At 38.7% G+C, this 21,164-nt stretch overlaps 3 protein-coding genes across 4 annotated transcripts in view; 2 read left to right on the plus strand and 1 right to left on the minus strand.

Moving 5' to 3' along the window:
* The first annotated feature begins 1 nt into the window (after position 1).
* LOC132793821 (serine/threonine-protein kinase TBK1) lies at positions 2-2,778 on the plus strand. The gene is made up of 7 exons (XM_060803928.1): positions 2-194; positions 285-1,311; positions 1,373-1,524; positions 1,596-1,723; positions 1,789-1,864; positions 1,925-2,049; positions 2,117-2,778. Exons 1-7 carry the CDS (start codon positions 111-113, stop codon positions 2,685-2,687), a joined length of 2,163 nt encoding a protein of 720 aa, XP_060659911.1. The 5' UTR covers positions 2-110; the 3' UTR covers positions 2,688-2,778.
* Positions 2,779-2,942: 164 nt separating this feature from the next.
* Positions 2,943-4,053, plus strand: LOC132790609 (uncharacterized). Its single transcript, XM_060799194.1, has one exon. The coding sequence runs from the start codon at positions 3,023-3,025 to the stop codon at positions 3,881-3,883; it is 861 nt and encodes a 286-aa protein (XP_060655177.1). The 5' UTR covers positions 2,943-3,022; the 3' UTR covers positions 3,884-4,053.
* Positions 4,054-6,104: 2,051 nt separating this feature from the next.
* Positions 6,105-21,164, minus strand: part of LOC132795673 (probable nuclear hormone receptor HR38) — a 34,604-nt gene continuing 19,544 nt past the window's right edge. For both annotated transcript variants that reach the window (XM_060806543.1, XM_060806534.1), the window contains exons 2-5: positions 12,259-12,557; positions 9,915-11,132; positions 8,224-9,364; positions 6,105-8,154 (exon numbers count right to left, since the gene is read on the minus strand). In XM_060806543.1, the coding sequence (XP_060662526.1) occupies positions 7,898-8,154; positions 8,224-9,364; positions 9,915-11,132; positions 12,259-12,279 (2,637 nt within the window). In that variant the 5' untranslated portion in view covers positions 12,280-12,557 and the 3' untranslated portion in view covers positions 6,105-7,897. The remainder of the gene's footprint in view (positions 8,155-8,223; positions 9,365-9,914; positions 11,133-12,258; positions 12,558-21,164) is intronic.

A 21,164-nucleotide genomic window follows, 5' to 3' on the forward strand; every position in this document is an offset into this window, starting at 1 on the left:
CCACACTGTTTGTTGACTTGCAGTCGACAGCAATAACAACAACTATCTTTTTGCTGTTTTCACCAGTTGATTTCATGAAATTAAATTAAAAATTAAATACAATTTCCAATATGTCATTCCTGCGTGGTTCACTGAACTATGTTTGGTGCACTACCAGCGTGCTGGGCAAAGGCGCCACCGGCTCAGTGTTTCAGGTAACAAAAACAAAACAAATAAGAATGCGTCATTAGAAAGTCGCACAAAGTGCATTAAAGATAACATAATAAATTTATGTATTTCCCCAGGGCGTTAACAAGACAACTGGGGAATCGGTGGCCGTCAAGACCTTCAATCCATATAGCCATATGCGTCCTGCCGACGTTCAAATGCGCGAATTCGAAGCACTCAAGAAGGTGAACCATGAAAACATTGTTAAACTGCTGGCTATCGAAGAGGATCAGGAAGGTCGGGGTAAAGTCATTGTGATGGAGCTCTGCACAGGCGGCAGTCTCTTCAACATACTCGATGATCCCGAGAACTCTTATGGGCTACCAGAACACGAATTCCTGCTAGTGCTGGAGCATCTGTGTGCCGGCATGAAGCACTTGCGTGACAATAAACTCGTGCATCGTGATCTCAAGCCTGGCAACATTATGAAATTCATCTCTGAAGATGGCCAGACAATCTATAAACTAACAGACTTTGGTGCCGCGCGAGAACTCGAGGATAATCAACCCTTTGCCTCGCTATACGGCACAGAGGAGTATTTGCATCCTGATCTCTACGAGCGTGCCGTGTTGCGCAAGTCCATACAACGCTCATTCACCGCTAATGTGGATTTGTGGTCCATTGGTGTCACCCTCTACCATGTGGCTACTGGAAATTTGCCCTTTCGTCCCTATGGAGGTCGCAAGAATCGCGAGACAATGCATCAGATAACTACCAAGAAGGCATCGGGCGTTATTTCAGGCACACAGCTGGCCGAGAATGGTCCCATCGAATGGTCCACCACACTGCCACCACATGCACATCTCTCACAAGGTCTCAAGACACTCGTGACGCCACTTTTAGCTGGCTTGCTGGAGGAGAATCGTGACAAGACTTGGTCGTTTGATCGGTTCTTTCAGGAGGTTACTTTAATACTGCGCAAACGTGTCATTCATGTGTTCTTCACGAACCGCACCACTTCGGTGGAAGTGTTTCTGGAGCCGGACGAGCAGATCGACAACTTCCGGGAGCGCATCTTTCTGCAGACCGAAGTGCCATTGGAGAAGCAAATACTGCTGTTCAACAACGAGCATCTAGAGAAGAGGGTGACGCCACGAACCATAGGTGAGTTGAAGATTTCTAATAATGTAGTCATAGCAGTAACAATGAATAATCTATTCCACAGCCAAGGCGTTTCCTGGCACAACCACAGAGCAGCCAATATTCCTCTACAGCAATGATGATAATAATGTGCAGCTGCCACAGCAGTTGGAGCTGCCCAAGTTCCCAGTATTTCCGCCAAACGTCTCCGTTGAAAACGATGCAAGTTTAGCAAAGGTACTCTTATAAGGCTTGATGAGGTTGGTCGTGTATTGAAGCTCCCAAGTTTTTTTTGTTTCATATTTCAGACAGCATGCAGCGTTGGGCATGAATGCAAGCGACGCGTGGACATATTTACCACAATGGACATATTGATCAAAAAGGGTGTCGAGCAATTTATCGAGATGTTGATTACCACAATTACCTTACTGTTGAAGTAAGTATATAACAAACATATTTAAAACCGATAATTCATTCAACTCAACTCGTCTTTTAATGCAGAAAAACGAAGAGCTTTGACAATTTGCTATCGACTGTGGTGGACTATGCAGATGTGGTGCAGAACATGAGTCGAGTGGTAAGCAGAGTTTAAAATTCCTTTTAATTCTAGATAACTAATTTCTTTATCTTCTGATAGACAAAAGGAGATCAGGAGCTAAAGAGCTTGCTTAGCGCCTTGGAGACTGTGAAATCAGATTTCGATGCAGCAGCAGATGTGATAACGCAAATGCACAAACACTTTGTTACAGACGACGAACTCAAGTAAGTTCTCTAATCAATGGATAATACAATCCAACTGACACCAATTTCTCTATCTGACTCCTTGCAGTGAACAGTGGACATCGTCGATGCATGGCAAGAAGTGTCCATGCCGCACTCGAGCGAGTGCTCAAGCCAAGTATTTAGTGGAACGATTGCGTGATTCGTGGCAACACCTTTTGCGGGATCGTGCTACACGTACATTAACCTACAACGATGAACAGTTCCATGCCCTGGAGAAGATTAAGGTGGATCACAATGGCAAACGCATCAAGCAATTGCTGCTGGACAATGTCAATCCGGCTGTTGCACAAATGGCCGAATGCCTGGCGGATTGGTATAAATTGGCGCAAACCGTTTATCTTAAGACACAAATCTTGGAGAAGGATGTGCGTGATTGTGAACGCAAATTATATGATATACGCGACGAGCTGTATCACATTAAGTCGGAACAGAAGCTCGATGTGGATACTAAGAACATTTCAAGCAACAATCAATTGGCCAAAATTGAGGAACGCAATCGATTGCGCATTATGAAACAGCAGCAACTGGAAGTCATGGCTGTGATGCGAAAGAATAGTGAACTGATTGCGCTGCTAAGCAATTTGGGCATTATCGATGGCAAAGTAAATGGTAGCTAGCTTACTTTTAAGATTATATAGTAATTAGTTAAGTAAAAATATAATACATGTGTTTGACAATTTATAATATTAATAAGTGCATAAAAAGAAATTTTGTAAGGCTTGCCCAACATTAAAAATGGTGCGTTTGATTTTGAAAATGACAGTGCTGCCTATTATACGCACTGCTCCGATAAGCAAGCCCTATCGATTTGCAGTGTGACCATTCACTTACACCTTGCATTCTTGGTATTTTTATGAAATCCAACAAGCGTTTGCGTTGCGGGGGTTGGCGTTGCAACTGTTTTCATTTTTGTAGTTTTCATTTGTAAACAAATCATTTTTGAAATGCTCAGATGTTTGGATTACTGAGCATAATTGCCAGCACCATTGATGCGGTACTGCTGCAGCCTATTGCGGCCACAATTGAGACGATTGCAGCAGCTGTTTACTACTTTTTTGCTGTAGGCTGGTTAATCGGCTATTGCCTCGTTCAAACTGCCGGCTTCATTTGGAAACTCCTCTGCGATGGCTTCCAGCTGGCTAAAATTGTTGGGATTGAGTGTCGTCTGTACTACGTGGAGCTACGCAACGTGATCTGCGATGTCTATGATTACATTTATCATGGCACTGGAGATGGATTACAGCTGGCAGACAACATAACCCGAGGAGTTGGTTTGTTTGTGAGCAATCTACTCATCGGATTGGGAAATCTGACGCTGTGGCTACTGATGCTGGTGCCATATACCGTTCTCGCTCTACTAGATTATGTTATACTGCTGCTTGAACATTTAGGCAATTACCTCTTGGGTATTGGCACATATCTCCTACTCAATGTCTTTCGTCTGTCCATTGGTATCGCTGTGCTCCTCGTGCTATACATGTTTCGTCGCTACGTCTATCTCTGTGTATTGATGCTGCTTCATAAGCTGCATTCTCAGTTGTCGCAAACATGGCAGTGGACGTGGATGTTCCTCGAACGCAAATGCTCGTGGTTACTGCACAAATTTGAGGTGAACGAGGCATCGCATCCTGCAAGCAGCCGCTCGGATTGTTGTGTTGTCTGCATCGAACGTAAACGCAATATTGTCCTGCTACCATGTCGCCATCTCTGCCTATGCAAGGAGTGCTCCCAGCAACTGCATCGCTACGAAGGTGGCAATCGTTGCCCAATGTGTCGCGACTATGTGGAATCTGTACTGCCCATTTACTCCTAGCAGGGACCATCTATGGAATTAGTGCTGCCAATTTTTAGCATTATAATAAGCGTTTAGTGTATATATTTTTATATCTATGCATATATTTTTGTACCTAAGAGTTTTATCTAGTTATAAGACAAGAAAATGACACGTATGTTTGACATTCAATAAAAATCCATTTTATTGCAAAACACAACTCAATTGTTTGGTAAAATATTGGTCATACATACCTAGAAATGCAGAATGCAATATGAATAAGCTTACTTTTTAATTACATTGAAAATCCACATAATAAACTCAAATCAAATGTGCCTAATATGCAGTGATAACAAAAATAGTTGTAAGGGTGAAAGAGTCAAAAAGAAATGCATCAGATAAACGTTTTAGAAAAATACATGAGCGCGAATAAAAATGAGACTCAAATACACTCAAGTCTTCAACATACCAAAGGTGGTCATACTGTTTCCCATTTAGTATCGATAATTCTAATAATAATAATTCGCCGCTGACTAATGGTCATCCTAATCGTAGGGACGCTGTTCAAAATTCAAAAGTTGCGCGCCTAGTTTAGTTGAGCAACTTTTACCCTACTACCAATATTGTGGCTTTGTAATTCTGTATTTTTAAATAAAAGTACCTGAAATGGTTTTATTTAGTTCCATGATAAGAAAATACGCATTTGTTTAACACTCAAGAAAAAATAAACAGGTTTTATTTGAAATCAGTGAAAGAATACAATTGTTGTATGTAAATATAATTGTATATTATTAATGTTTGTATGTATATGTATGCATATGCTTTTTTGTATATAACTAAGTTGATCAAAAGGCATATGTATATAGAAAAACTATAGAACTATCAAGTTGTACGCTTACTTATATATTAATTACAACGAAAAACAAAGTGACAAAACTAAATCAAATGTTTTGCATTTGTTGTCAATAATTATTGTAGATTGCAGTTGAAGGTTGAACGATCGATTGCGGATTGTATATAATAACTAGCTTAAACAATAAAATCAGATAAAATTACACAACGGGCTATATACTTATGTAACAATAACAGTTTCATTTTCATTTCATTATGTATGCATATATTATATGTATATGTAGTAAGTAGCTTCTTCAGGTATTTTCTACTATAACTTTGCTAGTAATACGCGCATAATTAATAATCTATATATTCCTTTTGTTTATTCTCTTGTTTTCTTTATAATTCATGCCTTAATTTATAGCTTTGCTGATTGGCTGATTTGTAGTTGAATTGGTTGTATTCTATTTTTTTTAGATTATTATATATGTAGTAAACCAATAGTTGTATTGTATTTTGCATGCACTAAAAGGCGCACGTTAAATGAATTTTTATATATTTTAATTATTTTTTTTAGTTTTGTTTTTACTATATTTTTGGCTATGCAAAATCATGATCAAAATGGATGATAAAATTTAATATATAGTATATATGTAAGTATATTAATTTGTAGCCATCCATAAAGCTTCCTTACTTATCCTATCTGGTAGGTAGGTAAGTACATAATAAAATATATGTATGTATATATTCAAAATATGCACTTTATATTATATTTAGTTATATTGTTGTGTATGTAAACATATATAATTTATTAATGTTTAGGTGTTCCTTTTTTTACGTTTAGGTTTGTCCTTTAAAATCGTTCCATTGAAAAATCTATCATTTAATCGTTTCTCAAAAATATGCACATCAACTTTCCTCCATACTTGACATTATCTAAATATATATATATACGAAATATTAGTATATATGTGTATGCGCTTACATATAAAATTACAAAAGAACAATTAACACAAAATGTGTGTGTTGTTTTAGATACTTCAGCGTAAGCCTTTGTTTTTGTGCCAAATACAGAAGTTTTTTGTTTTGCTTGTTTTTTTGTAAAAGTTTTCTATTCAAAATATATGCTGATGTACACACATATGCATATGTATGTATGTATGTATGTATGTATGTAGAAGGTACAAAGTAGGTTGTATGGGAACGACTGATCCGCAACTATATATATTTATATTTGTATGTATATGTTATACAAAGATTATGATTAAATAACGTATTGTTTGTTTCGATATGTAACGGCTAAGATAATGGCATTTTCATTTCGAGGGTTTAAAACCAACAAAGCGCTTTGGTCACACTGCATTTGCATTTTCTGCTGCTCTTCAACCGTTTTGAACCGCTTGCAACCGTTTTGAACCGTTACACGAGCTTAGCTTAAGCCTAAGATCAATGTTGGGTAATTTTTTTTGTTTTGTTTTGCTTTGTTTTGTTTACACACGTGCTTTGTTATTGCTACTTAAACATATGATGTTTGTATGTATGTATTAATGTATAGTATTCTAAAGAAAAATGGCTGTTTACTGCACAACATATCATGCATGGGTAATATGGTAATCGTATCTAAAAGTTAATATATATGTAATATAAGTAGCTCCCGTATTTTTTTTTGTCGGCTGTAGATCAAATAGTTGCTTATCTTAAGATTGCCTAAACTAAAGTATATAAAGTTATTAAAGGATGTACAAAATCTAGTTAATCGAATTATTCAATATTCATGTTCTATCTAATTAACTAATACAAATACCAAATACAAAATACATTTAATGTTCGGTTTTTTTCTAGTTATCTTTTTTGTTTTTCCTATTTTCTTGTTTTTTTTTGTTTAGTTTTACTAGTTAATGCCAATATTTATAACGAAAATAAGTTAATAACTTTTAAGGTCTGTGTTGTGCACTCGAAAAGCTTGAAGAGATATGTTTTTCATTCGTTTAGCCTAAACAGTTATTGTAGTCTTTAGTTTTACATATAGAAAATTACTTTTGTTTATATTTAATACATTTATACGAAGTGTGGGATAATTATTTGCTAACTACATTTTTCTTTTTTTGTTTTGTTTTTTTTGAATGACAAATAAATCATAAATCGTATGCATGTATAAAAATTGGACATAAGAATAGACATTTATGTAGAGTTCAATGCCAATCTATCACAAAATTCACATAGAGGGGCTTTCGATCGCAAAAATAACACATATTTTAGTAATAGTAGTATAGAGTAGAGAGATTTACATCAAGTGCACTACGATCCATTTGCAATTCTTTAAGAACTCGTCTGGAGTAATAATTACTAATTACCACTAAATAGAAGATTTTACAAGGGCAGGGCGAAGGGTGAAAAGGGGTCCTTAAACTACAGAATACTCGTACTTATTTAGCTTATCAATTAGGTTTGTGTTTTGTGTTGTGTTGTGTCAGACACAAATCACATAAAGGTACTTTCAACTCTCTCGTTAGGTGCACGGCGGGTTTCGTGCACTACAAAAAAAAAAAATCGAAACAAATTCGAACCAATTTATAAATTCCTTACAATTATCCTAGTGTCTAATGGGAAAATACTTGTAGGGGGGAGGTATTAATAGTATTTACAATAGGGAGAAAGGAAACTCTTAACACGATTGACTAGATGTAAGCTAAAGGCAAGAGTGTAGGCATTGCATAGAACATTCTTATATATTGAGAGACCCTCTGCACTGAGCTAGCAAAGCGGGTCTATTGGGTTAGCATATCAAAGGGGTTGTTTTTCTTTTTGTGCTCTTGCTTGTGCTTGTGTCTGTGCGTGTTTGGCTGTCTTGTCTTGTCGGTTTGTCCGTTTGATTTTTGACGGCTTCGAATTAAACAATTGCCGCACAATTAACGTCAACAAGTTGTGAGCGCATTCTTACGTTATTGGAGGACGACTGACAAGTCACGAAGCAGCACGCAGGCCTCGCAAAAAATGCTGAAATATTGATGAACGCAGCCAATTATCGGGATTTATCTAGGGTATTATCGGGGGTGTTGTGCTGTGTGCTGTTTGCTGTGCTGCCTACGAAACTGCTGCGCCTTTCTTTTATTTTCTATTCTTTTGCACTTAGTTCTAAGTTTTATATGTAAGGGTTTTTTGTAATTACGATCTAGAGTTGCACGGCGAAAGGAAGCAAATTGTTTGTTGATACGACGGTGCTTAGAAGGGCAGCGTTGTCACAAACATGTTCTCGATGAGCGACGGCGCCGGCACCAGATCCTCCAGCTTCAGATAGAAGATACGCTGCAATCCCTGCACGCTTAACGATCGTAGCTCGGGGAGTTTGCCGAGCAGACGACTGAAGTAATGCTGCTTCTTCTGGGCCTCGGCATTGTAGGTGACATGATCACGCAGGCTGCCAATGATTTTCATTTGCAGCTGCTCCACCTTCTTTGGCTCACGCAAGCCGTGGCGTTCTAGAAAAAAAGAAAGGAGGAAAGTTAATGGAAAAGTTCTCAACATGTCACGCATTACCAATGGCTTACCTGTGATCAATGTGAGAGCGCAGAGGCAGGCAAAGGCTGATATGTCAATCTCGAGATTGTGCAGACTGCGACTAAACTCCATGATGCCATTGAGCCACTCGCCAAAGCTGCGCTGGCATTGACTGCGATGCAAGACGGTGCCATTGCAGAAGATCAGCTTGGTGTCATCGCTGCGAGCGCGATACGAGAGACGCAGCACAAACAGCTCCAGCGATGCGGACTGAAACAGTAGCTCCTGATCCTCGGGTGTTAGATCCAAGTAGCCGGGAATCTTCTCGGCAAACTGCTTGATCACATCCACCGAATTGGTGAGCAGCTGATAGAATTGCTGCACCTTGTCCGCCTCACTCATGCCCAGTCCCGGAGTTAGTTGATCCAGCGGCTGCTCGTAGTGCGTGTAATCGAGGCACGAAGGATCCGGTGTGGTGTCCACATGACTGCGGACCAGCGCCGTGATCAACGAAATGGGCGGCGATGGCGGTGACTCTTGTGGCGATTTGGGCTTGGAGGGCAGACGACCACGTCGACCCTTTAGTGAATCCGTGCGCACCACTTCCTTGACCATGCCGACAACCAAACACTTCTGGAAGCGACAGAACTGACACCGATTCCGTCGTCGCTTGTCCACCGGACAACTCTTATCCGCCAAGCAAACGTACTTCGAACCCTTCTGCACGGTGCGCTTGAAGAATCCCTTGCAACCCTCACAGGTCCGCACCCCATAGTGCTGACAGGCTGCGGTATCGCCGCAGACGGCGCAGAGCTGCGAAGTGGCGCCAGCTGACTGCAGCAAACGTCCTGCTTGCAACAGTTCTCCGCCAGCGCCGCTTGCCGGCGAACTAGCTGCTGAATTGGGCGCCGAGCTGAGCAGCACTTGAGCATGGCTGTGACGCGGTCCGAGGGACAGCTTCGCCAGCTTGGGACTGTGCGCAACAGAGGCGGAGGCAGCGGCGGCGGCGGGCGAGACGGAGCGTTGGACGGGCAAGGAGGCGCGACGCAGAGGCGGCACAACCACCAGCGAATTGGAGTTGGAGTTTGTGGAGTTAGCTGCGGCAACGGCAGCGGCTGTGGCTGCCTCCAACTCCGAGATGGTGGGGAATGTGGGCAGCGAGTAACGTTCGCCATTGAGCGTGTTGTAGTTCTGTAAATGGGTCCAAAACGAAGAGGTTTATTAGTAAGAAAGGAAGGCCAAATTACTTGCGGTTCACTAGTCTGAACCGGTTCGGTAGTTAAGTTTATATTGAAGGGGTTCAGGAACCATTTAATGTGAAACAAAACTACTAGCAGCTAATTATTTTAATAGTAAACCACTCTACCTCAGGAGGAGGAACTATCTTTATGTACTGTACCGGTTTACTGTAGATTTTGCTTAAATTAAACACCGAACATTTTAGATTCGAATTTAAGAATTAAAGTGAACCAGTGAATTGAAAAATATTGTTATAAGGCAAAAATCATAAAGTCTTTGAATCAAGGATTGCATCTTGGTGTACCGGTTCGTTATATGGTTTCTCAAAACTGATCTTGACTTCTATATATAGAAAGAATCGAATACATAACGCTAAAGTTAGCAAACTAGAATTATTGCTTTGATGTTTAGCAAGTTTTGAACCACAACCATTGAACCCTTTAAGTTTTCACAACCCAGTATCACATTTTAAATTATTATCAAGACACAATAATTTACTTACGTGATGAAAGCTTTGCTGTTGCTGCTGTTGGCCGTAGAAACCATCGTTCTGGCTGGGCACGCCATTGTACTCGTAGAGCGAGCTGGCCGAGCTGCTGGGCGAGGGATTGGAAGCGCCATTGATCGCATTGAAGTGGCCATGATAGTTGTAGCCATTGCTGCTGTTGCCGCCGCTGTTGTTGCCGGCATGCGACGATTGCTGCTGCTGCTGCGACTGCATCTGATGCAGCGTCTGCAACTGCGCTGAAGTGGGACCAGCACTAAGACCGGCAATCACCTCGGCTGCGGTGGTCAGAGGAAAGCAATCCTCATCCATTTTGAGCGTTAGAATCTGATCTGTAGGCGTGGCGGCGGAGGCGGAAGCGGGACCAGCTGAGGATGCCGAGGAGGATGAATTCGATTGCTTGGGACTGCTGCAGCTGTTGTACTTAAGGGAGTAGGTCTCCTGGAAGCTGGGCAAGCTGCTGCCACACGACAACGGTCCGCCAATGGGTGAGATCAAAAGCTGTGATGCCTGCAACTGTTGCTGTTGCTGGTGTTGTTGTTGCTGCTGTTGTTGCTGCTGCTGCTGTTGCTGAGCGTGCAACGCAATGGCGGGATCGCTGCTAGAACGCAAGCTCAGCAGACAGAGGGAGTGATGATCCTGTTCCGAGGAGCTGGGACTGTGACTGCTGCCCAAGGCGAGCGGCTGATCCTGTATGGAGGACAAACGCTTGTCGCGCAGACACGTCAACTTGGTCAGATTCTCAAGGGAGCTGGTCAGATCCTCGCTGCTGCCCAGAGCGGTGTCTACATGCGCCGGCGTATCCGGATAGCTGGCCACCGATTGCTCCAAGGCGGGCGACAGCAGCGAGTTGTTGGAGTCCGAGGGAAAGAATAGATCCGAGAAGAGTTCACTGTGCGAAACGGCCGCGTCGGCTAGATTGCTGATCAGCTGATCCTCCTCATGGGACAGCAGCGTATCCTGGCTGCCCGAGGGCAACAGCAGGTGCTGTTGTTGTTGAGGAAGCAACTGCTGCTGAAGAGGTTGCTGCAGTTGGCGATGCTGTTGCTGCTGCTGCTGATGCTGCTGCTGATGCTGATGATGATGCTGCTGGTGTTGTTGATGCTGGTGATGATGATGGGACGCTGTGGCTGTGGCTGCCGACGTCGTCGTCGTTGTCGTCGTCGCGGATTGCGTTGAGAAATTGTCGAACGACGTCAGTGAACTAAACGAGCTCTGCAACACAAGAAAGTTCGACACAGACTGAATTAGTCAAAAGCAAACAATAAGCTCTAGACCTCGCTAGTCAAGACCTCGTCTACATCTAGTCAGGACGAAGGGGTGGAGTCAGGACATGCGCGCTCTGTTAGCAACAGACAAACCCCGTTGTCATTGGTCAACAATCCCTTGCAACCCTTAAAGTCCTTGTCAGTGTTTTTTTCGGCTTCTTTCTAATTTCCAATTGGTTATGCATGCAAAATTTCCTTTGCTACTTCTTTTTTATCACTTTTGGCAAGCTCAATTAGCTAGCTATTGATGCGAATGCTAATGTGCGGTTAGTTAGAAAGTGATAGGAGCTGGCACAGCAGGCAATTAACACCGCCATTCAGTAAACATTGCTTTCAACACCTGGCAAAATTGCTTAGACTGCAAGTTGAGGCTTTAATTGAGCAGGATTTGTGCAAGAATCGTTTAGATTTGCATATGCATAAAAGAAATTATTGAATCCTAGCAGAAATTTAGATAATGTATGCCACTTAATGCATAACTCAACCCTTAGATCACTATTAAAGGCGAGAGTTGCACTAACTCCACTTTTTAGAGCATTTATACCACTGGGTACTTAATGATATACTCATTTCTATGATCACTATTTAAGGGGAGAGTGATGCACTTCATTTTTGGCTACTTTATCCCACTAGATAGTAGTTGATGAATGGCTGCATGCTCAGATCACTGTCGAAGTAAGGTGCCACCCAACGGCAGTTTTTGGTTGATTTATACCATTGGGTACTTAAGGAATTGCTTCTTGCTTTAATCACTATTTTATACACATCGAGAGCATTAAAGCAATACAAAATTACTATTTTAAGTTATGTTGAAGTATATATTTACTTAAGCTTGGATAATTAAGAAATATATTTTAAAAGGTGAACTACTTTCTAGTGTAACAAACATTGAATATTTAGCTAAAGAGGATTAATAATGGATATTCACAAAATAAATATTGTAATGCTAACAATTTTTTTTTTATGCAATTCTAGCTTGCTGTCTTACTTCATAAGATAAGCTTCCTTATTCCCAATTATCAAGAATTCCGTTTAAGCCTAAAGTATTTAATAATATCAAGCAGTCTACTTACATTGGGTTGCAGAAGTAACATGCTTGTGTTGGCTTGCTGATGTAGCCTCACTTGGCTTTGGATTTTAGTTGTTGCTGCTGCAGCAGTTGCTGCTGATGTGGTCGTTGCTGCTGCTGTTGTTGTAGCAACTGTGGTTGCTGCTGTTGTGGCAGTCACCGTTGCTGCCTCTGCTTCCTTTGTGGCAGCAGCGACTGTTGCTTGTGTTTTCCTCGAGTGCTCCGACGACTTGAAGCTCCTCAATTTGCTGGCCACCTTCGACTTGCTGCTTGGTGGCGAGTTGCGCGTCTCACTTTCTGCACCTGCAATCAGAGAAGTAAAGAACAAGGATAATTTAGCATTTACTTAAAGAGGCGTGAATGTCAAGCGGTGTCTGGGGCATGCTTTGGTTCTAAATGGAAATGCGAAATGTGTGTGCTAAAATGAAAATGCCACATGCGATGATTTGCTTTGTCCCTCAACTCGGTATTAGAGACTCATCATGTATATTCGTATAAAATATTTTTGACGTTGCCCAATTGTCTCGCGTTCCACACGCAAACCGCCGTATCGAATGTCTTAATTAGAAATGCTTAAAGAAAAAAGAAACACTACTGTGCAACACGGTGCAGAAGAGGAAAACCAGCAGAGAAGCGACGTTGCAGCACACACAGAGCACAACAACGAGGATCACATCTCCATCTCCAGTTAATGCAGCACATAAAATGTAATAAATTGTGTTGTCCGACGCTGCAAGTTGCACGTTGCACGTTGCACGTCGCTGACTCCTCTACCTTCAACTCCGACTCCAACAAACATCGAATCTGACTCTGACTAGTTGCCATTGCGGGTGTTCGCTTTTGATTATAATAAATATTATGGCTTATTCGTATTTCGCCTATTGCAAAACGTCATTTCGACTTTTTGGCGTTTTTTGTCGTCGACGTCGCCGTCGTTGTTGCTGTTTTTGTTTGTTGTTGTTTGTTGGTTGTTGGTTGTCTTTGCTGCTTTTCATTTCTCTCTGCAGAAATAATTTTTCACAATTTGCATATTTTTATTATTTTTTTTGCTGTTTTTTGGCGGATGATGATGCTTTTTGAAAGGAGAAGCATAATTGAAAAAGATTCTCTAATGATACAAGGCGTATTTATTTTACGAAATATTATAAAAAGGAAACTTTAAATTAGTTATAAATATTATGTAATTTTTATGACTATGTTGCAATTTTATTTAGTTCAGCTCAGCAAATAATTTATCGAACATTGCTTGTGATCGATAACATTATCGATTATTTGGAACTCAGCTTTGAGAATGTAAATGAGGTGATTCACATTTAATAGCTACGTTTAATGGAATTTATTAAATCACTTCATTGATCGACACTTAAAAAGTACACTCTAGTGTATTTTATCGATCAGTGATGATCATTTTAATGATGGGAAATTATTTAATCGATTTGATGCGCACATCAGCGCTGAATAGAAGTATGTTCAATACTATATAATAGACTCTTATATGTCTAGTGGGCATTGCTTGTGATCGATAATGTTATCGATAACTAGAAACCCAGCTTGGCGTATCTAAATGAATTGATTAATTGCACATTGCATTTAATTGCATTTAAAATGAATTAAATTTACCTAATCACTTAAGTGATCGACACTTAAAAAGTACGCTCTAGTGTAGTTTATCGATCAGTGATGATCATTTTAATGATGGGAAATTATTTAATCGATTTGATGTGCACATCAGCGCTGAATAGAAGTATGTTCAATACTATATAATAGACTCGAATATGTCTAGTAGGCATTTGGAAAACGAAAAGAAGAAAAAACAATACCTCACACAATCGAAATAAAATATCATTGCAGCGCTTTATGGCCGTGGGTCATTTAGAAAGCAATCGATCGATTCCCTTTGAAGCGATACCCCGAAAAGTATAAAAATGCAGAGAGCCAAACAAACTACCGTGGGCTACTGCGAAAAAAGCTACCGGGAAGAGAGCAGCTAGATAAAATGCGAAAGATTTGTGATAACAATGTGCCATTGTTTTTATTACCCATTGGGCAGGCAGACAGGCAGGCGAAACAAATTTGGGTTGGGTTCGATGAGTTTTTTTTTCTGTGGGATTGTAAGTTCGAGTTGCACATCTTCAGCATTGATTTTGGTTGTTTTCTAATTGTTTTGTGTGATGATGTCATTGTGGTAGGCTCTCCATAAACAATTTCTAAGGCCTCTTTATTTACAATCGGTTAGCAAATTTATTATAATGCCTGCCTGACTAAAATTGTCTGACTGGCTGACTTGGCTGACTGACTGCGGCTCCTTCTTCATTGCATTGCATTTCTCGTGTCTTCTTCGCATTGCATAAGTTTGCTAATTTTTTTGTTTTTATATAAGTTTGTTAATACATATTATTTGGCAACGCCGAGTCTCGAGTCTGCTCTTCTCTGTACTTTGAACTGCGAACTTCATTGCACGCTCGCCTGATCAATGGACATGGACATATGCAACTGACAGACGGACAGACAGACGGACGGACAGACAGACAGATAGAGGGACAAAGAGGCTAAAACACAAACTTGTGCAGTGACCCAAAGAAATGGTAATGCGTCGTGGTCGAACGTCTCTCGTCTTTTGGTTTCAGCTTCAGCTTCAGCTTTAGAGCTTGGGTCAGAGACTTGCTTTGGCACTCAGTCATTGAGTCAGTGGGTGCACCGACAGTCAACAGTCGACAGTCGACAGTGCACCAGAAACCAGACTCCAACTCGCAGCGACTCGAACCCATACAATGTTTTTATTTTGCTTTTTTTGGGGGTACGGCATTCGTGTGAAGTTTTGTGAGAAGTATACAAATGGGGCTGAGGCACAAGGAGTTAGTCATTTTGTGTCTGCAGAGGAGGCGTCGATGCTATCGCCTTTGAAACTCCACGACAACGACAACGACAAAGACGACGACGACCCAATAGACATTGATGTAGCAGCAAAGAAGAAAAGAAACAAAACTTCCTGCAGTACCTTTTGCATGATGACGATGACGATGATGATGATGATGAGGAGGAGGCCGTTCGTCTGCTCTGCACAAGTCTGGACTTGTGGACTATTGGACTATAGTTTTTTTTGGGTACTTGTTGCGACTTTCACTATTAATTGTCGATTTTCATCGATTGTTGCCCCGTTTGCCAGTTTGTGATGCGGCACAAAATGTAATACTTAATGGGCAATGGGTAATGGGTAATGGGGTTGGTATTTAAAGTTGTGCCTCACCAACACAACAGCAATGGCAACAAACCCAATTTCTGGGCTGAAATTCATATCGAAATTGGATCTATTACTCAATGGTCGTAGTCGAGTGAGAGACAATTTGATTGATTTATGCAATCGCCGTCTAATGCCACATTGTTTTCTCGTACCCAACTAATTGCTTACAGTCTTCTTCGCATCGCATTGCACTGCATCGCTAAGAGTCGCGTCTTGTTGCAACTTGGGGAGTGTGCAACATATTGGGGCCAATCTGCAAAGCATTTAGCATCGTTTTTTTTTGAGAGAATGTTCTGTGCAAGATCAAAGGCGGGCAAGTTCCAAAATTTGCAATCAGTGCGATTCGATTGCAGCTCTTTGCTTTTTGCTAGATGATCCATAACACTTAAATTGTCATTTTCAATTGGACATGAGTAAGAAAGCGGCAAGCGGCAGTGCTCGACTATGAAATACCTATCAGCTTAAAGGAACATTCTTCGACTGTGAAATTCTTTCTAATGATAACAACATAAAATTTACATTTACCTACAATTGCTTTTAAGAATACAAACTTAACATATGTTGTCCTCAAATAACTTGTAGACTTTCAAAGGAATCATAATGAAATTGAATTGTTAATACTGTAAATACATTAATTAAACAACACAACAAGTACTATAAGTTAAGCTAAATATATATGATACACATAAATATTTAACTGCATCTTTACCTTACTTCTGACTACTTTGTCTCTCACTATTCATTAGGTTTTATATGTGTTTTTCTAGAATTGCGGTGTCGTAAGTTTGCTTAGCTAATAAACAAATTTTATATACCTAAAACACTTAGAAATCGTTTAGCTAAGAAGTGAAGTTCTAGCATTTATAGACAAAAATTTAACGACTTAAAGCCTTCTGCAACGATCTTACACACATTTCACAATTGCCAATAATAAATACTCTTCAACGCAGTGGCTGCCGGGTATAAAAGAGTTTCCAGTTTGCATTTAGCATGAATTGTCGCAACAATTCGCAAAAGTATAAATATTTGTAAGTAAGCCACGAGTCGAAGTCGAAGTCGGAGGCGACATCGTCATCGTCATCGTTTTTTAATCGCTGCAAAAAGCGTATTGAAGGCCATCGTGAACATTTCATAGTTGGTGGAGCCGCAATCCGAGAGGATTGAAGTCACTTTAGACGCGCGTGAGCGCATCTCAACCAGTTGAACCCGCCCTCGCCCCTCCATATATCCCCTCCTCTCCTCTCCCTCTATCATTATCGTCATTCTGTTCACTCTCACTTGTCGCAAAAACACATGTTGGCCAATACTTTGGTTTACTCTGGAACAAGCAGCGGTCATCGTGTCATCATCATCATCATCATCATCTTCATAACCAGCAGCAGCTCCCAGTTTTATGCAAAAGTGGATTAATAAAATACAACAACAACAACAGCAACAACAACGAAATAAAAGATTCAAATTGAAATGCAGAATTCGAATTTGTTGCTCGACAATTTGCATGAAATTCTAATAAAAGATTTACCGTTTGGTTGTTAGGTGTTAGCCAAGGCAGATGCAGCATCGAGAGCCACATTGAGAGCCACAAAAACTGGTTTAATTCGCATTGAAATTGAAATTGAAATGGAAATTGAAGTGTTATATCATTTGCAAATATGAGAACAGTGCCCGGTATGCGATCTCGATGGCGATCACGAACCAGTTATCCACATATATATACTCATATATATATGTACATTGTTCGCATCAAAGTCGAGCCAAAAGAATTTTGAAATATAAACCCAAGTCGTGCATTAAGCGTGAATCGCATCTGAGAGTAGCGGAGAAATTTGAGGAGAAATTCACAAAAAACGAGATAACAGAACAAATTACAGTTAAATTGTTCTTAATATAGAAATGCAATATGCGACGGGATGAAGATATAAATTACGATTGCTATGAAAAGAATATTAATATTATATAGAAGGCAAGTGTATAAAACTTGCAGTTCAATTTGAAATACAACTTTAATCTGTTATTAAAATGCAGATGTTATACAAATTAGAGTTAAGAAATGGAGTGAAAATAAATAACATAACAAATTACAGTTATTTTGTTCTTAAAATAAAAATGCAATAATAGCAAATTGTGTTGAAAAGAATATTCTTTCTATTGTTATAATTAGCAAGAATTTTATGAACAAAAAAAAACATTATTTTTATTGTTAAATTTAACACAAATTTATACACTCGCAGTTGAATTTAAAATTTATTTAAAATCTACTTTTAAAAAATGAAGTCAAACACATTACAGTTAAATGAATTTTAAAATAGAAAAACAATAATGTACAAATTGTTATAAAAAAATATACTTTCTATTGTTATAAAGAATTTTGTTTATGTATGATATTTGTATTTAGATTTCACATATAATTGGGAAATTACAAATAATATTATTTTCATTGTTATAATTAGTAAGAGTTTTATTTATATTTTTGTAGTTCGATTTCTAATATAATTAAACAAATTTTATGACAAAAACAAAAACATTTTTATTGATATATTTAGCAAGAATTTTATACCTGTATTTAAATATAAAGTATAAAAAATGAGTGACAGTATCGAATAAGAGAACAGAAGTAATTACATGTGAATTCTTCTTAAAATAGAGCACAAAATTATATAAAATAATAAAAAAAAATATATGTACTCTCTTTTTTTATAATTAAATTTCAAATGCAATTAACCAATTGTGATAAAAAATTATACTCTTTTTATTGTTAAAATTAGCCAGCATTTATTTATGATCTTGCAGTTAGATATCAAATAGATAATTCAGAGTAAATCTGATGTTTAGATGGATAAATTATACTAATTAGAGTTAATGAGCGGCTGGCAGAGAAATGGAGTGAAATTGATAAATGAGGCAACAGAATAAGAAACAGTTAAAATTTTACTGCAAGTTTTGCAGTGACAAAAAGATAGATTCAAATATATTGTTGAATAGATATGCAAAGAATATTTTTGTAGTATTTTATCTAGAAATAACTTATAAACACGGATTTAGTTTGATTTAATTAGGGAATAAATCATATATGCTTCAAGTCGAATCAAAATATTTCACAACATTTCAGAAGTTAAAATATTATTTATTAAGTATAAGAGTATCAGGTTTTGTCAAATGCTCAATCATAGAATATGCGAACATAAACTATGGATTGGCAAACCAATTAAAAGATTCAATTTCGCACAAGTCAAATAGATAATACGCGTATCAAGCACACTAATTTATGGCGACTAATTTGCATTTGAAGCCACAAAGTTAGCTTCGAGGTTGTGTGGCTGAGACTGCAAGAAACGATGAAGAGAAGAGAGCGGGGGGGAAAGACTGAGAGACTGAGAGTGGCAGGTCAAAGGTGGACAGACTGCAGTGCATCAACGTCGAGGTGAGTCGCCGCCTGATTGACACGGCTGAGACAAAGATAAATAAGCTGCCAGTTTCGGAACGCCGCTTACATAATTAGCAGCAACAACAACAGCAACAACAGCATCTTAGCCATGCAGCAGCAAGAGTATCTTTCTTTTTTGGCCATGTTGCTAAGCGCATCCGAAATAAAAGCCCAGCACAAAACAAGGTGCAGCTGCTCCCAGCTGCTTGGGAGCGGGTGGGAAGCTGCCTTTCCCTCCCCTGCCCCTCCCGCTCGACTTCTGCTTCTACTTTTGCTTGGCCAAATAAATAAAAATTTGACACAATTTTTTCCCAAATTTTTCTTCAGCTTCTGCGTCTGCTTCTTCTTCTTCTTCTGGTTGCATTGTTGCCAAAAAAGATTCAATGCAACGGCAGCGAACCAACGAAATATCATCGAAAACATGCAAGTGATCATGCGAATAATTGTATACGAGGGTTGCTCAAACAGTATGTGATAATAAACTAAGATTTCAATTAATATTAACTCGTTTATATATTATATATTATTATAATTTTATGATAATTTATTATGTTGAAACATTTTTGTAATTAATTTGCTACTTAAAATAATGACTATTATAATATATTCTGTTCAGCAATAATTGTAATTAATATTCATATTAAAATACTATGCTTAAAAATGATCAAATAAATCAAAACATAATTTTCCTAATATTTAATACGCATACGTCTCGTGGTCTGTTTATTATATAACTAATTGATGAATTGTATTTTTTAAGATATTTATTGAGTGAGGAAGTTGTGCAAACAATGAAAAAAGCGTACTATAACATTACATATATAGAAAATGAACTTGAACCCCACTAAATTGGTTTAAAATTTAAAAATAATTTTAAAGTTCTTGTTAATCAACTCAAACCATAAAACTATACTCTAGTTCATTAATTGAGAAGTCTAACTTAATAAGTTAAGTAAATTTATAAATAATATAATAAGTAAAAAGAAGTTATTTAAATCATATTTGATCTTAATAACTTCTTTTTCATATTTGATCTAACTAGATAACTTTTTTCTACTTATTTCCTTCAAACATTGCGCATACGTTCAGTTAGCCTTCTAGTTTGCTGCACATTTAGACATATTTTGCTGAAATTATATAATTTGCAGTGAGTTTTATTGAGTACTCGACGGCAACTAATATCGATGGATCCACCCTCAAAAGTGGGTCTCTCCTCGTAGTCGTAGTCGTATTAGTGTTAATTTAAGTTGTCGACTCATTGTTGCAAAGTGCACGTTTCGTTTTTTCGCTTTCGTTCGAAAAGCAAACAGATCCGAATTTGCTAGATCGGGAGACGCAGATTGCAGATCGAAGTGCGCACAGTGTGAGAGAGAGAGGAAGAGAGAGGGAGGAGTGGGAGGCACAACCAAATCGATTACCAGAGCCAAACAAAAGCGAGTGCAGCGAGTTCCCAGCAGGTTGCAGCAGCTACCACAACAATAGCAACAACTCCAAGCAACAACAACAACAACAACAACTACACCCAAAGGCAATGTATCTGTGAGATAGAGATGGATGCCAGCCCCAAAAAATGAGAAAAAAATAAAGAAAAAATCGCAGCTCTGCTGCTGGGACGCAAATTGAGCCTAACCCATATATTTGTCAGTGAGTCTCAAGTCTCTATATCTATATATACGTATATATATTTATGTGTGTATATAGAAAGACTGAGGCGCGCTCATGAAGATTTGATTTAGTGTGGTTACAGCGCAACAACAACAACAGCAACAACAACGAAAATTTGTTATTTTTGCATATCTAAATTTCAGTTTTCTAGCAGATGCACAACGAAGGAAACTTTAGTCTCACAATTGCCCAATGAAGGAAATACCAAAAACAGCAAAAAAAAAACTAAATTCAAATTAAACTACACGTCATGGGGTTCTACAAGGCAATTCAAAAGGTTGCGCATTCTTAATTGTGATTGATAATTTATTGCGCAAATAAATGCTAAAGTGTGATCCTTTGAAAAGGTGTGATCATTAGAATTATTTTAATAATTTAAATAAATGATATATACTAAATTAATACTGAATTCATCTAATAGTATTTGTGCGCAAATAAATGCTGAAGTGTGAACCTTCAACAAGGTGTGAAAATAGGAAATATTTAAATAATTTAGTAAAATAAATAGTATATACTAAATTAATACCAAAATCAGCTAATAGTATTTTCACCCACATATAAAATATTTAATATGTGCCTT

This window comes from Drosophila nasuta, chromosome 2L (assembly GCF_023558535.2).
Source record: "Drosophila nasuta strain 15112-1781.00 chromosome 2L, ASM2355853v1, whole genome shotgun sequence".
Taxonomy (NCBI): Eukaryota; Metazoa; Arthropoda; class Insecta; order Diptera; family Drosophilidae; genus Drosophila; species Drosophila nasuta.

Excerpts from the sequence above, each read along its gene's own strand:
- LOC132793821 (XM_060803928.1), top strand. The coding sequence starts at position 111 with ATGTCATTCCTGCGTGGTTCACTGAACTATGTTTGGTGCACTACCAGC. Across the intron at positions 195-284 it reads CCACCGGCTCAGTGTTTCAG|GGCGTTAACAAGACAACTGG; the intron begins GTAACAAAAACA and ends GTATTTCCCCAG. Across the intron at positions 1,312-1,372 it reads GGTGACGCCACGAACCATAG|CCAAGGCGTTTCCTGGCACA; the intron begins GTGAGTTGAAGA and ends TCTATTCCACAG.
- LOC132790609 (XM_060799194.1), top strand. The coding sequence starts at position 3,023 with ATGTTTGGATTACTGAGCATAATTGCCAGCACCATTGATGCGGTACTG.